The sequence below is a fragment of the Lycium ferocissimum genome, chromosome 11, assembly GCF_029784015.1.
Source record: "Lycium ferocissimum isolate CSIRO_LF1 chromosome 11, AGI_CSIRO_Lferr_CH_V1, whole genome shotgun sequence".
In the NCBI taxonomy this organism is placed as follows: domain Eukaryota; kingdom Viridiplantae; phylum Streptophyta; class Magnoliopsida; order Solanales; family Solanaceae; genus Lycium; species Lycium ferocissimum.
The window spans coordinates 39,862,013-39,879,633 of record NC_081352.1 but is presented as its reverse complement, the minus strand read 5'-3'; the positions used below and the strand labels follow the sequence as shown (position 1 = coordinate 39,879,633).

Below are 17,621 nucleotides of genomic sequence, written 5' to 3'. Positions count from 1 at the left end.
GAATACCCTCAAATATCGGATTATAACTACGTTGCATATAAGTAACAAAACCCGGCCCCGAAGGAAAGGAAAATGATAAAGCATCATAAGCTACCATTTTAGATATCTCTACACGTTCTTTCTTCTTGTTGTAACTAAAAGTTTTTCCGGTAGTGGGTTTTGGCGGTGCATCTTGTGTTTGTGATTGTTGTGCTTGTGTATCTCCTATCGGATGTTCCGGTGATTGTGTTTCATCATCATCATCAACTTGATGAAAGGTTGGGCCAAATTGGTGTTCTATTACTTCGCTATCTAAAATTGGATTATTTTCACTAATGTCATAACCTGTATTAGGTGTTTCACCCACAAATGTTTCATCCATATTTCCCCTTCCCCTATTTCCCCTCCCACTAGGTGAACTACTACTACCACCCAAGAAGCCCCGTCTCTTCATAATTAAATAGCAAGAAATTAAATCGCAAGCAAATAAATCGCAAGAAAATAAATTGCAAGAATTAAATTCCGAAAATTAAATTGCGAAAATTAAAGATAGAGTTGGAACGAAGGTACCAAATTTTCAGAATAAATTCCGACAATACAAACGTTGAATTGAAGGCGGCTAAAATTGCAAATCCACCAAAGCTTTGAAGCTACTTCGGATTGTTACAAAATCTCCAACTCCGCCAACACTTTGTATAATTGCAAAATATAAAATTGAAACTTGAAGGAAACTTTATAGTGTATAATTTAGAGAAATTGTAATTTTAAAGTGGCTAGTTGTTGCAAAATAGCTATAAATCGAGAGAAATTCAGAGAAAGTGTAGAGAGAATTGGTGTGGATGAAAATAAAATGGAGAGGAGTTTATATAGGAGTGGGGGACGGGTTAAAGTGTTAAAAATAAAAGTTTGGGAGTTGGGAGTGGTGGGGGGTCAAAAAATCAGATTTGGCCGTTGCCAATGCCATTTCTGCGGATTGCTCAGTTGGTCAACGGCTAGTTTTGGCTGAAATTAAAAAAAAAAAAAAAAAAAATCGGCCGGTTAACCGGTTCGCCAACCGGCCGGGCCGGTTGACCGGTCCACCGGTTCCAATTCCGTCAACCGGGAATCCGGGTCCGGGACCGGTTTATCCGGTTACAACCGGTTCAACCGCCCCGGTTGACAGGCTTAGGGAGGGGGTTACTTTCATGAATCCACTGAACATAGAATTGCCAGAATAGAAGTCTGATGTAGAGCAAAATAATCAAAACAGAAAAGCCTAAAATTCGGAGAAACTAAGAATCTTACTTTCTTAAAATCGGTGGCTTTGATAGTGCCTTGTTTGGTGACCGGAACCTGGTATTTCTTACCGGTTCGCTCATCTACGATTGTCAAGACGCCTTTTACATTAGGCGGCGGCGACACGTCAGCGGAAACAGTGGAAGTTTCTAGAACAGCGGAGGAAGAGGATGAGGTGGTGGTGAGATGAGCTGAGATTACTGATAATCGACTACCAGCAACTGCTGAACAATTCTTACCAAGCTCCATTATTATTGTTGTTACTCAATTTCCTGTGATTCAGTTATTTGTGATCATGCAAATGAACTTTGTATTGTATGTCTTGTTTATATGCAAGGCTCCTTGAGGGAAGATATAGATGAGAAGAAAAAAATATGTAAAGGCTCTTTCACTTCCAAAATGCAGTTAACGAATTCAGAGATCTTGTGATGTGGACGTTCATATTCTGAGCACGTGTAGTGCTTGATTTAGTTTCCCGAGTATATCCCATTAGTTGACGTTTAATAATTTTCACAGAGCAATCCGGTGCTATTTGGCACAAGTACATAGAGACCACTGTGGGACCCACATAAATTTTTATAACCCTAACCACTTTTTCCCTCTGTTTGGACAGCCTATTTGCATGTTTGAACTTGGAAATGGTGTAATTACATAGCCTAGTAATTCACAATATTGTTTTAAGTTTTGGATTAAAAATTATCCTATTTGTTTGTCGTAGTATAATTATAAGCGTCTTTGTTTAGTTACATTTTTGTCCTGTAATTAACGCTTATTTTAATTTGAAAATAAAACTTAACTATAAAAAATTTAAAATTAATATTTAAAAAATATGTGCCTTTATAAATGATATTAAATTAGTTATTTAATAACACATTGTTTCTTGAAAATATGTTAATTAATAATCATATATTTGTAACTAATATAGTAATAAATAGTTGATATATAATTTCAAATTAATAATATTTTTATTTTAATTGATTATAAAACTTAAAAGCATACTTTTTTTGTGAGAACATCATGGGATTTGATGTTTGAAAAAAAAGAATATTTATAAATATAATGCCACAATATTATTCAAATGTTTAACAAAAATTCTATCAATTATAAGTGGAAAATAAACAACAAGCAATGTGAAATAATAAGTCAATAGTACTAAAGCAAATAAATTAAAGTAAAAAATATAACCTAAATTCAAAATCCAAAAGAATTTTTTTTTAACATAATACTCTTATGTCAATTTCTAACATTACGTAAGTAAGTTCCAACGTAAAGAAAATATTTTATAATTCAAAAGAAAGGAAAATATAAGTCTATAACCACATTCACAATGAAATTCTACTTTAATAGTGTCAATATTATATGCCAAGATTGTTAATGAGTCATTCTTTGTAATATTAAGAGATGTAGTTTAAAAAATTAGAATAATAATACGATTATGCTAAATAAATAAAATAAAAAATACGAGATTACATGGAACCATTTTTCTAAATGTTGAGAATGAAAAGAAAGGGTTGAAATATAAATAATATAAAAAGAAAAATATATTTTTAAAAAATAAAAATAAACAATAAATTAATTGATAGAAATAAAAAAATAATTTAGAAAAGCAAAGAAAAATAAATTAGAAAAGCAAAGAAATTAAAATAAAAATAAAAAGAAATTAAATAATATAAATTCAAAATAAACTAAAAAACAAAAGAAATAAACTAAAAATTTTTGTATACATAATTATAAATAACACGGTTTGTAAAGATAAATAGTGACAATTTCTTGTGTTTGAAATAGTTCTTTCACTTAAGAAAAAATCTCTATGCTTTATGCTATTTTATCTATAATTTTTCCAAATTAAAACGAATAATGCAATAAAAAGTCCATCATAATAGCATGATAACATCCAATTCCAAAAAGACATTGGGTGGCTTTCCAAACAGGCCTTTATAGAAGTAGCAAAAATCCGCATTCAAATTGCAAATTCTATCTGAAATTTGTCATATTGATGTGCAAAGAAACCACCGACATGTGCGTCATATATGTGTTTATTATTATTGTTAGGCTAGTCAAGGTTAAACTTCAAATATGTATGTCTAAAATTTAAACTATCAGAGTTTTAAATTTCAACTTATATGTTCAAAAATTGTCAAGGTTTCGACTTATATGTTCGAAATTGAGAGTAATTTTCTAAAATTTGAACTACCAAGCCTCATCCCGACCAATGATTCCAAACTTTTCTAACAATACTCTTAAACTTGATTTGATCATGCTATTCAGTATAGTAGTATAGAATGGTGTGTTCCGGTGCCGGTGATAAATTGATTTAGAAAGATCGTATCGAGATTTTGGATCAGAGCTTGGTGTCACTCCTTATTTTGTATCAGAAGAAACTGAAGTAAAATCATAAGAACAAGAAAAAACTTGACCTCCAAAAAAATAAAAGAACAAAAGTATTAGTCGTGGATAGACTTTCAGTCTCCCTACAATATTCCAATTCTGAAATTTGCCTATAACTTGATGTAATTCAAAATATTCGGAAAGAAAAATGGTATAGCTCAATCCCTCTTAAGGGAAACAGAAAATGTGAGAGCCGTTGGGCATTGCATTGACCGGTGCAAATAAACTGAAGAAAGAGATTACATACAATTACAAGATGGATTAAAGTGATCAGAGCAGAATAAGATTGACAACTTTATTCCAACTTAATCTAGAGGTTCATCCCTATTGGCTGGTTTCGTTCCGAAAGCAATGAAATTAACACTGATGTCATCAGACAAGGACCAGCGACCCGTCAAAGGGCTGTATACAAATCCAGCCATCTCTTGCACCTATAAAATGCAGAAAGATTACCATTTCAAATGGCACAAACAGAGAGATATTGGCTTGATTATGATATAGCTGGAAAAACATAAAAGGCATGTAATCCACTTACAGATATAGAAGCACGCTGAAGAATAAGGACTAGTTCCTCTGGTGTTAGAAAGCTTGACCATTGATGTGTCCCTTTGGGAAGCTGTAAAGTCCAGTTACAACAATAGAACATGTTTGGAATTTTAATTTCAGGTAGAAGAACACATTGGAACTATCCAAAAACACCTACTCTAGACCTGCCTCTATATATTCAAAGAGCACCAGCAAAACTCACATGCACAAATATCATACATACATATGTATGGGACATGTCAGGACCATTTAAATATTGCAATGAAATCAATCCACATAAGTTCACACATCAACCAAAAATGAGCAACAGAATTTAGTAGGATCTACTAAATATATATACCCAATGTAGGAGATACTCTGCTGCAACAATTGCTGTTGCATATGCTCTCATTGAACGATTAATTGTTGATATCACTGTAGCACCACCAGGAATGGTCAATGCTGATAGCGATTTGCAGAATCCAGCAGGATCTGCTACATGCTCAATCACCTACAAAAATAGGTAGAGTTAGATACACATACTAGAAGAGATTAGGTCGGAGTTTGGGTCCTCTAAAGAGGGGAGGTTAGAATCCTTCGATATTGCCCCAGTTGTTACATTTTAACTTTACCAGTCAGAATTCCTACCTCATGTACATCACATCAATTGGTTTGTGACAAATTGTTCACACACAATCATTTAAGAGGTTACTTCTAAACTGCTCCAGTATATTCTTATTCATCTACAGACGGATTTTTAGAGCAACACGGGGACTTGCAAGCACCTTTAAAACTAGTTCAAATATTCACTTCCCACCCTACTTCAATATGACCCAACTTTTACATTTCACTTCAGCATTCAGAATTCGTCGCACATATTCGTTACATACATTGCTTTGTCAAATATTATTCACGCTCAATCAATTAAGAGGTTACTTTTATATTACTCCAGTATATGGTTGTTCATCAGCTTAAATAAAAATTAATATAACCAACCAAACTATAAATTGTAGAATAGAGAACATGCAAACCGATTTTAAGAAAGAGCAAAAAACAAGGAGTTGCAAGCACCTTTAAACTAGACCCATATATTTTCTCTCCACTCCTATTAGTTTTATACGTTTATGCGGATACAAATATTTTTTAATTAGGATTGTGTCACTGCCTGTTTGGCTTGACTTCCTTATTTCAATGGTTGCTCCGATAACTCGGGCTTGAAGCTTCTATACAAATATTTATCACAGACCTGTTAGATCGATATCAAATACTATTTACTTAAATATAGTATGAGTATCAAATAACATACATCCTTCCATATGTGTCAGTATCTGTCCCTGTATGACAGACCTGTGTGAGCTCTAAGAGCCCTCAATTATTAGATTTTTCTTAAAGGTGGTGTTCGGGCTTAGTTTGCGAGAACCTCGACTTCACCACCTCAGAGACCGGATAACTCTGCCTACCAAGGCTTCAGCAAATAGAAAGAAATCAGCTGGTATTTTTGTCTTTATTAGGATTTAACTTGCTGTCCAAGGTTTTCACCCACTCCATTGACCGCTAGGCCACAACCTTGGTACCAGTTATTAGACTTGAGCAAGTGCAACAAAGCGATAAAAGAGTAAAACTGCTTAAACGACCAAGCCTTTTACACAGTGTACTATGTAAACTCCAAATAAATAATGAAAAGCTTCCAAAGCAAAAGGTACAAATGATGGAAGTACAATTTATTATAATAGTTGGATTGTACTGTAGATGTTAATAAATCCTAGAACAAAGTTAGCCTATTACTTATTAAGTCATACCTCTAGAGCAAGCACAGCATCAAATTGTCTCTGTTCTTCAACCAGGCTTTCTGTGACATAACATTTCAATAGGGTCATTTAGTGAAGAAAAATCTTTGAGATTAAACTAAACACAGTGTTTACAAAATAAAAGCAGACAAAACTTTTTTCCTCAGTTTCAACAGATATGTCAATAGCTAAGGTTGTTATACAACATAGTTAAAATTATCAACATAAACAAGGCATCAAATCATTAACAATTCCCTGTCCCTGTTAACATTAGAGTAATCGCCATATAACTACTACAACTTGAGTTTGATTCATGATTTCCTTGAACATTTTAAGTAGCTGGTCTGGAACTTAATTAGGCAGAGTCATCCTGGCAAAGTCAATTCCTTTTGCTACTATAAACTGAGATGGATATCGTTAATATTCTTCAGGAAAGCAAACCTAACAACAGACTCGTTTTCCTATTCTTAACTAAAGAAGGAACAAAAAACTCTGGCAGCTAAACCTGCTCTGGATTTGTTCCTTTTTAGGTAATGTCTGATCATTTTATTAACATGCAAATAGAAGTCACCATAATTTGGACTTAATTCTCATCAAACAAGTATATTACCAGCTGTTGTGCACCGATAGTCAATTGAGGAAGTCTGTGGATCCAAATCCTGAAAGAAATATTAGTATTCATAAGCATCCACTATATAGCATAGGAATGGGTTTGTCTGTTGTATCTGTGCAGGTATCACATGAAGAGATGAAAGACTATAGGCAGAACTAACACCATTCAAAAACTATAATTGTAAATTATCTACATCATTCTTTACACAGCCAAACTGACCCAAAGGTACTGGAAGAAGCGTAAAAATATTATTATTTTTTTAAAAAAAGGCCAGCCCGGTGCACTAAGCTCCCGCTATATGGGGGGTTCGGGAAAGGACCGAACCACAAGGGGTCGATTGTACGCAGCCTCACCCTACATTTTCTGCAAGAGGTTGTTTCCACGGCTCAAACCCGTGACCTCCTGGTCAATACGGCAGTGACTTTACCAATTACGTCAAGGCTCCCCTTCAACCGTAAGAATATATAACTTCAAAATAATGCAACATCAATTTTATCAGGATTTCTCTTGAGAAACGAATTTATCAGAATTGGACACCAGAAACCATGAATACTAGAACAATTTAAGATCGCATTTATAGCTTAACAAACAGCAAACATATTGCTGAGTCGATATGTGCTAACCTTAACCGCTGTATATAATGGAAGTAAATCAGTTCTATGATCCAGTACTCTATATATATGGGCATATGCTGAATACTGTCTTTTGGAAAAAAAATAAGGACCTCAATCATACTGGTTTAATACATATACCAGGAGTTAATATCCTACATATACGACACAGCCACATGGACTAAAATTTGGTTTTTCTGCATCTTAAATGCAATCATTTGAACAGGATCTTTCTTTGGACCCTTCTAGACAATAATATTCTTTTCAAGTCCAGATTGTCGTTCCTTCCACCCAATAATGAACCATTTCTTTAATTTCCGATGGCCTAGAAGGATCAAGAGAAAGATCTTGTTTCTTCAACAGTTTTTGATCTCTAGTGGACCTCTAAGTCTAAGTAGGATTTGAACCAAGATGAATAAACATTGGATCACAGGCCGCATCCTGTGGATTTAGAAAATAATATTCTATGTTGGATTTTTCTTGCACTTCTTGTCAATATTGAGGACCTCTAACTCGGCAGTAAACATTCAAGTGATCAGCTGAAAACCTTTCTAAATATTGAACCCTTCTTCCATCCCAAGCTCTGTGACCTTCAAATGAACTATAATTTGACAGAGCAAAATAGTAATTGTTCCTCAAGGTAAGGAAACACAATAAACTCAGAATCAATATAAGACTTGTAAATTTTTAATGTCATACTTATGATATCTAAGGTCAAAGATCCTTAAAGAAACTCTACAATAACCAGACAGGAGTAAAACCAGCAGCTTAATGGAGCATCATGGAAACATTTAAGTAAAACATACCGCATGAAGGCGCGCAATCTTAATATTTTTGTCTACAGCATCAACTCCCGTGACAGTTGCCCCCATTCGAGCCAAAGGCTGAATAACGAGTAAAAATGAGATACGTGTGATATCTTGCAGCATGCTTAATATAAACATTCACTTCATTGAGTGACACAGCCATTGTCAAAGTCTCAACTAGGCTAATAACAGTACATATAAAAATAGCAGGCTAATAATGGTGATCACAGGAGAAAAGTAATCTGCCTATGCAAAGGTAAAAGTGATCTCCAATGAGTATTAAGCTTGAAGAATGTATACCTCAGATAAGATTCCACCTCCACAACCAACGTCAACGAACTTCAGTCCTTCAAAAGGTCTAGTGCAATTAGGATCCTTTCTGATACAATGAAAAAGTTTTAGCCTCCAAAGATATAGGAAGAGCAAAGATAAGTATAGGTTGCAAGAAGAAGGATATGAACAACAAATCTAGCTAAACCCTTCTTTAACACAAGTCACATATCCCTCCAACTTCAATATTATATAGTCAAACCTCTCTATAACAGCATCGTTGGTCCGGAATTTTTTGGCTGTTATAGAGAACGGTTGGTATATACCTATAACAGCATTGACATTTAAATAATATTTAGCTGTTATAGGCAAAAAAGATGCATAAAATTTAATTTTTAATTTTAAAATGCCAAATTCTAAGCTTAATCACACTAGAAAGATCTTTTAATGATGAAAATATATTTATTCATATGATATTCTTTGCCATAAATAGTGTATTAAAGGACCAAATATTTGGTCAAATCTCTACACTTATTATTGGTAATCATAGATATTCTATTTTTATAAAGATGGTTAATTATTATATTACCAAAAAAAAGAAGATAGTTGTTATATGGGGGTAATTTAACAAAGAGTGTACTGTTATAAAGTTGGTTGTTGCTGTTATAGGTAAAATGCTATTATAGAGTAGTAAAATATAACATAAAAAATCGATTCCGAAAAAACTTGACTATTATAGAGAGAGATGCTGCTTATACGCGATCTTTATTATAGAGAGGTATCAAACATTGGTCCTAAAAATAGGGCACGGAAACAAGTACTAATTGAAATAGGAGAAAACTCTTTGTATAAAATGTAATCTTTTCAGACATGACATTCTTCAATTGGTGAAAATTACCTGAAATGCCGACAAAGAGTGGACCTAATGAAAGCAAGTCTTGTAGGATTCATCAGATGTAATGGCTTAAAGGGTCCTTCTGCATCCCACCTGAATTTGCACATCCGTATCAAAGAAAGCAAATTGAATGAAAAAGATTCAATAATTGCAATTCCATAACTAACTACTACGCTCTCCGTCCCAATTTATGTGACACCTTTTGGATTCCAGAGTCAAAACAGTTTTTCTTGAGCCTTATTTTTTTCATATGACTTTTAAATATTTTAAATTGTTAATTATCATGACTTATACTTCTTACGTAACTTCCAAATATATGTAAAAAAAAAATTACGAGACTTGAAGATTCTATGTTCGAATTCATGGTCAAAATTTAAATATTTGACTCTCGATATTCGAACTGTGCTACATAAATACAATGCGGAAAAAAAATTAAAAAAATTTGCGGAAACTTTTGAAATAAAAATACCAGGTTTCAGAAATGGCTGAGAATTTGGCAAGTTCAAATTCATTGAGAGAACTTGTAGTTGTATTTGTAGACGTATTAGGTGATGGAGGATTTGTAGGAATTGGCTGAGAAGCTTCGGAATAAGAACGCCATTTTACTTGATTACAAAATGGGAATTTGAAATTATTGTGTCTGAGTTTATCGAAACGAATATCGGTGAGTTGAGAGATTCTGTAGAGGGATCTTAGTCGGTTCATAACCATCTTTGAAGCCATGCCTGAAGAAAAAATGGTGAAACGTGTAAGCTATAAGAGACAATAGTTTTGTGCTCATGAAATAATTTTTGTGTTGCACTGCTAGGTGGAACCGTCATGAAATTGGGCCCAAAACTGTTTTCTATGGGCTGTGAAGTGTATATGTCGGGAGAAGTGCACAAATTGCTATTTTTGGGATATTCCTATTTAAAATGTAGCCGGAGCTATTTGTTTGCAAAATTATGCTCAATTTCATATGTGGCAATTCCGTCAAGATCTATTCGTTAGCTAGGGGAAGAATCCACCCCAATCGGCATTGAAAAACCTTATTTTTTATTATTATTATTTGTTGGAATTGATACTACATATATGATAAGCACATGTAGTTAGAGGCTTCTTAGAGTTGAACGCAAAATTCTCAGATTAAAATGTACAATGATTCAATTTATAAAGTTTAGATGCCTTAACTCTGAAGTTTAAGAAACTTTAGCAGGCTTTAATTTAGAACGTATCACATATACGTCAAATGACCTAGCCTCCTTGGCTCTTTTACCATCCGGGTTCCCTTTCCTCCCTTTGATTAGGGTTGTTTTGTCAGCTTTGGTTAAAACCAAAACCAAACCGAAAATTTAACCAAACCGAATAAAAAAACCGACATTTGGTTTGGTTTGGTTTTAAATTTGAAAAACCGATAGTATTTGGTTTGGTTATGGTTATAGTAAAAAATAACCGAATAAATAACCGAACCAAACCGATAATTATATACATAAAATTTATAATTATTTATATGTATAATATTAACTTTTCATAAATAATTAAAGATATTTTATACCTTTTAATTATTAATTTAATTTTGGTCTACTTATTTTTAAGGCCCATGTCTTAAAAGAATACGTCCAAGTCCAACAATCCAAGCCTCAACTCTAATAAGTCGTAAGCATAAGGGTAAAAGTAAAACCCTACTATCTCTTTTCATTTTACATTGTCAATCAAGCATGTCTTTCCTCAATATCGTAAAAGTTTCGCCCTGCGTATGATAAAAAAGAACTTCATAAGAGAAATTGAAGAATGTAGAGAGAGATATTTGAATTGTCACGCTAGTCATAAATTGAAAAACCGAACCAAACCGACAATAACCAAACCGGGGTTATTATTTTACTTGGGTTGGTTATGGTTTTAGACATTTAAAAATCGACTAAATTGGTTTGGTTATAATTTTAACCAATAACCGACCCAAACCGAACCATGAACACCCCTAATCATGTCGCATTCGATATTCTTTAGTGACTAACTTCGGCTTTGCAATCGTGTTCAGGATTAACGCGAAGAGAAGAGAGGAGGGTGGGAAAATGAGGGATTTGGAGACCAAATAAAAAATAAAAAACTAAAAGAATAAACTATGCTTGGACACGTGGCATAAATAAGGATTTGGATAAAAAGTTTACAAGGTTAAAGCGCTTATCTTTTTGGTTAAGCACCAGTGCTCCACGTAGTCGAAGTTGTGTATAAAAGAACACCCGGAGAAACATTTGTTGTGTAAAATATCGCCCCGAAAATTGGGCTATGTAAAACTGTAAAAGAAATTTTGCTACAAGCTCGAGAATAAACTATACTCCTCTATTTCATAAACGTTATGAGCAATGAATTATATTATTAGCAATAATTCTAGAAATAAATGGCCTTGGCCGAATGAATGAGAGGGAGAATAAATATATGAGATTCTTCTCTTACAAATGTTCTTGAAAAGTAAAGGAGCCAACCCCTCCAAAGGAGGGGGGTGTCCCATATTTATAGTGCTGCCCCCATGGGCTTCGTACAATGTGAACTAAATAAAATAATAATAACAAGGACAGCCCTGAACGGATTTGGTGGGATTAGACTGACGGCGCCGTCTGACACACGCATGGTTGGTGGCTGACCATGGCAGGACGCTACTGACGCGTGGCTCACGTGCAACGGCTGTACCGGACCAACGACCACACGGACCAACGGCTAAACCGGAACAACGGCTATGCGGATCAACTGCTAAACCGGAACAACGGCTATGCGGATCAACTGCTAAACCGGAACAACGGCCATGCGGATCAACGGCTATACCGGAACAACGGCTATACCGGACCAACGACCATTCGGACCGACGATAAAGGTGGTGGACCAAATGGTGTCCTTGCTCGCTCCGGCCAGGCCCCCTCCGGTTTAGCCCGAATGTCATCGGGCACGTTCCTCTCTTCTTTCCCTCGGTCCTCATTTCATCGGTTTACGTTATATCCGGTATTGACCGTATACAGATAGCCCCTCACTCCTCGTTACGCTGATCCATCGGGGTAACGGGGAGTGAATAACCTTAGAAACCGGTGACTCGGCCAGCTCGTTCTTATCTTCACATTTTGGCGGGAATGACTACGTAATGCCTCTGCCAACCGCCTTTTGCACGTCATGTTAAGTCGCCTCTCATTAATGATGGGGACACGCGGCGCTATTCGATTGGTCACCCTCGGTAACCGTTCCCCTTCCTCGCCTATATAAGGCCCATTACCTATTCATTTACCATTTTCACATTCTGTTTCTCTTCAGCCTCCTCTCTTCTCTACATTCCTTCACATTCCCAAAAATTGCTATCTGCTGCATCTGACTTGCTGTTTGACTCATTAACTCGAAATCAATGCAAAAGAGTTGATTTCGCCAATCGTTTTGGTTCCATGTCGTTGTTTCGTCATCCCCGAATTACCGCTCCTTCGCTTCCCTTTCACTTTTAAACCCTTCTCCTTTCATACTTTCGAGATGTCCGAGTCCACTTCCCACGAGTTCCTTCGATGTCACCCCCGGATCCGGTCCCGCGTCCCCGCTAAAATCGAGCTCGCGGTTTCGGACATTATTCCGGCCAAATTCAACTTTAACAAAGACCTCGAGGTCGATAAGCCTTCCTCGGTTTCGGACAGGGGATACGACGTGAATCGATATCCTTCATCGATCACCGAGGAGAAGCTCGACGTGGTCCGGGCCGACTGCGGCGGGACACCCGCCCGCGAGGGTTTTCGTACCGGGCCCGACGAATCACCGACTACCGAGAGGGATTTTTGTACGTGTACACTTATCCTTTTACCCTCAAAACCGACCCTCCGATCGATCCGGTCATCCTCGATATGTGCCGGACCCACGGGTGACTCTGGCACAGATCGGCCCGATCGTTTGGAGGGTCGTTGCCTGCCTCCGGTTACTCGCCAATAACGCTGAGAAGGAATTTTCGCTGAGCCACTTAATACGCCTGTATTCCCCAAGGATCTTCCGGGGCGGCGTGATTAAACTTGTCAAGCGCAGTCGGAATCCGTTCTTCTCGAAGATGGACGAAGACCGGGTAGGGCCGGCAGAGGTACGTCCGAGTGAAAACCGAGGACATCATCCCTGCCGACTACATGCCCTTTCCGAGAGAATGGAACAATAAGCGTAAGCTCGAATTTTTGGGCAATCGTTCTTATGCATTTAGTTGTTTTTTATTCATTCTTTGATCTTGTCGACTCATTGCCTTCTCTTTTCCTTTACTCAGCCAACGGATACGTTCCTCCCGTCATCCGCGATCTGAGCGAATGGGTTACTGCGCTCCTCCGCCAGCACCCCTATGAGAATCGGACATGGGCCCACCTGTCTCGTGGCCGGTGGGTGGCGCAAAACCACGGTAATATGTTTATTCCATTACGTGTTTGTTGTGCTCCCTACTGCCCGTGGCCCTTTGAATTCACTATCTCCGTCATTGCTTTTGCCTTTCAGGTTTGCCCAAGGGTTCGGTGGCCTCGAGGCCAGAACCGGGAACCGCTTGTCCTGCACCGTCATCCGGGTTCGACACGGCGGGTTCTTCCCGTGTCCTTGACGATGCCGCCAAAAGAAAGAGGACTTCCGAGAAGGCGCCGACAACAAAAAGGAAGAAAGCACGGAGTGTTGCCCGGTCATCGAGGGAGGCCGAGCCCGACATCGTCGTTCGGAGGGTCGGCCCGGTCCCTTCTGTGGCCCCATCCGGAGGAGGCGGCCTCCGTTCAGCCCATTCCTTCTATCGGCGAAGGCCCGTTGGTTCCTGCCCCACACTCAGGTGCGGAAGAAATACTTTCACCGGTCCCTCTTCGGTCGATTGACTTTGTCGACATTTCAGGTGAAACTTCTTCGAAGATACCCCCGCAAAGGAAAAGATCCGGGGAAGCGGTCGCCGCCGAAGGCCGGTGAAAAGGCACCGGAGAACCGAGATCGAAGCCCCCACGTGTGTTCGTCCATCTCCCGGCACGAACCTCGCCGTGATCGCGGAGCCCCCGCCTTGCCGAAAGCACCGAGGCCGCTTCCAAGTTCATCCACCCGCTCAACGCGGGATGACTTTGATGACATGTTCCGGGACTCCTCCGCTTCTTGCGGCAAGAAGCTTCGGCACCTCCCTATTCCCCGGCCACTAGGCCGGCCAACCGAGCATCCGAATCCGGTGCCGTGATAGTTTCGCGAATGTTTTCCCGCTCCGAGCGTGGATCCCGAGAACCCGATCGCCGTAGTCACCGTCCCCGAAGACTTTAGCTTCTTATCACGCCCGCCGGGCGTAGCGAGCTATTTGCGCCCTCTTGTCTCGGATTCGACAAACGCAAAATGGCCGGGGTCACTTGGCGTTGCCTTATCAACGAGGGTATGCACGCAGGCAACCGGGTAAGGTCCTTAACCACCCTTGTAAATTTTATTCTCAGAATGCCATCCCTTCTTCGCCTAAGTCCTTTGGTTTGTCTTATCTGCAGAGTGTGGTGCTGGTTAACGAGGCCTTCATTCGTGCCCAACACGAGATAGACGATCTCCGGGGCCAACTCGATGCCCAGGGCCGGGAGACGGAGAAATATCAACACCTTCTTCAGGAGAAGGAGGAGAGCCGAGCCGGTGGCCGTGCTAGCCAATCTTCGCCCCGAGCTCGACGCGGTTAAGGAGAGAGAACCGTCGTTTGGCGGCGACTGGCCGCCATGACCGATTATAACGGAGTCTCGAGGCCGACAAGATCGCCCTTAACCGGGATAAAACCCAGTTCTCTGTGCGGTCGGATGAACTCGAGGCCACGGTTTCCCAACTTCGGGGAGAGCTGTACTCGGCGAAGGCCGACGCTGCGGGCTTGCTCGAGAGGAACCGGCAGCTCGAGTCTGAGGCTGCCTTGTTCAACGAGCGCAGCAGGATTTTGGAAGAAAAGGCCGAGGAGCGGGCCCGGATATGTGAAGGTATTAGAACCGAACTCGAGGGGGCGAATAAAGCTAATGACAGCCTTAAGGCCGAGCTGGACGCGGCCAACCATGTGAAAGATGACCTCGAAAGAAACCGGGCTCATTTGGGAGCCAAACTGGCCAAGGCTGAAGCCGATTTGGAGGGAGCATGGAGAAGTGTGGAGGCGGCCGAGGCTCATACTGCTATTCTTGCTGAATATGAGAAGTGGAAGTCTCGGCGCCTCACCCTCGAGCAAGTTGAGCACGGCCGAGAACCTTCCGCCCTAATACTGGAAGCCAAAGGATTGGAGGAGAAGGTCAACCGTGCTCTCGGGTCTGAGTCAGATGACTCCGAGCGGACCGAGTCCGAGCATTCATCCTCCTCTAGCCATGCCGGATAGTGTAGAGCCATTACTTTGGCATCTATCTTTTTATTTTTCATTTTCATAGAACTTTCATTTTTCTTTTTCTTGATGTAAAGAACATCCGTTGTATATAAATGAAAAGTGTATCTTTTCAGCTTCTTCGTTTGAATGTTTGTCATTATCTTTACTGCGATTGTTGGTCCGTTTTCATGATAAGGTGACTCGGGGTCACCGATTCATCATGCTTGTTCGGTTTTTACTCGACTCTTCGAGAGTTCGGTCGTCTCCGAATTTCGAGGACCGTTTCACTAGAGTCGACATTTTAGTTCGGCTTTGTTTTGGGGCCGGTGCCTTCTCAGCCTTGGCTAACAGAGTGGCAGCCCCGTTTGGGGGTCTTATTGAGTTTTGGGCCGATTGCCTTTACTATCTGGCAGAGTACAATTTAAAGGGAAGTTGTTAACTTTGACAGCTATTGACAACTTTATTTTCGCGAAACGTTTGTACATATGGTAGTTTTTGACTCTTTCTTCCTTCCTGCCGTAGCAAATGTAAAGAATGGGACACGATTCGTTGTGATCGTTTGGTCCTTACATCGGGGTCGTGGCCGGTGGTCGGCCTTATTTTGCCGTAGCAAATTTTTGACGGGACACGATTCATTATGATCGTTTGGTCCTTACATCGAGGTCGCGCGTTTGTCGGTGGTCGGCCTTATTTTGCCGTAGCAAATTTTGGATGTTCCCGTCTATTTTGATCGGTGTCATCTTCGGCGCGGGCATGGTACTCCTCAAAGACCGATCCGAGCCTCGAGGTCGGGCGAGTGTCGTTATGTTCTTCGCTTCATCGTTCGCAACACGTACTTGTCGCCTCATTAAAAACCTCGTCGAAAACCCTTTTTGGGACAAAACCGTACTAAGGAAAAGAGTGCAACACGTGTTTTCGTGCCTAGATTCTATTTTCCATCCGTTCTCGACTTCCTGCAAAAATGAGAAAGGTTAATGAGAGAATACGGCCCATACCTTAGCGTAGTATCTCTTTAGGTGAGCCACGTTCCAGCTTGTTGCGTAGTCGTTGCCCGTCCATCGATTCTAACCGGTACGATCCTTTGCCCGTTATACCGGTCACCTTGTACGGCCCTCCCACCGGGACCCGCCTTCCCTCGTCGGGGTTTTTGGCGTGCAAGGTGACCTTTCGAAGCACTAAGTCCCCCACTTGGAAATGCCGAAAGCTGGATCTCCGGTTGTAGTATCTTTCCATTCTTTGTTTTTGGGCCGCTATGCGAATAGACGCGCATTCGCGTAGTTCATCCGCGAGGTCAAGTTTCACACCCCATGGCTTCCTCGTTTGACTCCCCGCGAGTACCTCGAAACGGAGAGTCGGCTCACCGACTTCTACGGGGGATAAGAGCTTCGGCCCCGTAAACCAACGAGAATGGAGTTTCGCCGTGCTCGACTTGGACGTGGTCCCGTAAGCCCACAAAGACCTCGGCAATACGTCTTTCCAACGGTGCTTCGACGCTTCAAGCCTCTTCCTCAGACTTTGGATTATTGTTTTGTTCGTGGATTCTGCCTGTCCGTTCGCGCATGGGTGATACGGAGTTGATACGATTTTCTTGATCTTCAATCCTTCGAGGAAACTGTTGACCTTGCTGCCCACGAACTGAGGGCCGTTATCACAAGTTATCTCGGCAGGGATGCCGAAACGGCGTACAGACGACGTGATCCCATACGAAGTCGATCACTTCCTTCTCTTATCTTTTCGAAGGCCGTGCTTCAACCCATTTAGAAAAATAGTCACTATAAACGTAATGAAACGGCCTTACTCGGCGCTCGGGGTAGCGGGCCCACGATGTCCATTCCCCACTTCATGAAAGGCCAGTGGTGAGATGACCGAATGCGCAACAGCCTCCCCGGCCGACGGATCATCGGGCATGTTTCGATAGCCCCTCACATTTTCGGACAAAATTTCTCGCGTCCTCGTCCATCCGATTCCAATAGTAACCGCCCCCGACTATTTTTCGTACCAAAGCCTCTCGCACCGAGTGGTTGCCGCAGTTTCTCCTCGTGTATCTCTCTCATCACGTACTCCGTTTCGCCCGGCCCCAAACATTTGGCCAGGGGTCCGAGGAAGGAGCGTCGATACAACTGGTCATCCACTAAGCAAAAGCGTGCAGCCTTGGTCCGTAGCGATCGCGATTCTTT

At 40.3% G+C, this 17,621-nt stretch overlaps 1 protein-coding gene across 1 annotated transcript; it reads right to left on the bottom strand.

The window, feature by feature from the left end:
• Nucleotides 1-3,692: 3,692 nt before the first annotated feature.
• Nucleotides 3,693-9,887, bottom strand: LOC132037191 (ubiquinone biosynthesis O-methyltransferase, mitochondrial). The gene is made up of 9 exons (XM_059427665.1): nucleotides 9,619-9,887; nucleotides 9,153-9,242; nucleotides 8,285-8,363; nucleotides 7,985-8,062; nucleotides 6,565-6,613; nucleotides 5,967-6,016; nucleotides 4,529-4,678; nucleotides 4,178-4,258; nucleotides 3,693-4,073 (listed from the first exon to the last, which is right to left on the bottom strand). The coding sequence occupies exons 1-9, from the start codon at nucleotides 9,870-9,872 to the stop codon at nucleotides 3,948-3,950; spliced, it is 957 nt and encodes a 318-aa protein (XP_059283648.1). The 5' UTR covers nucleotides 9,873-9,887; the 3' UTR covers nucleotides 3,693-3,947.
• Between the last annotated feature and the right edge of the window lie 7,734 nt (nucleotides 9,888-17,621).

What these genes read in the sequence shown, in the direction of transcription:
- LOC132037191 (XM_059427665.1), bottom strand. Translation starts at nt 9,872, where the DNA reads ATGGCTTCAAAGATGGTTATGAACCGACTAAGATCCCTCTACAGAATC. An exon ending in ACTCTTTGTCGGCATTTCAG is followed by an intron (nt 8,364 to 9,152) that starts GTAATTTTCACC and finishes TCATTGTATCAG; the next exon opens with AAAGGATCCTAATTGCACTA. An exon ending in TTCAGCGTGCTTCTATATCT is followed by an intron (nt 4,074 to 4,177) that starts GTAAGTGGATTA and finishes TGCATTTTATAG; the next exon opens with GTGCAAGAGATGGCTGGATT.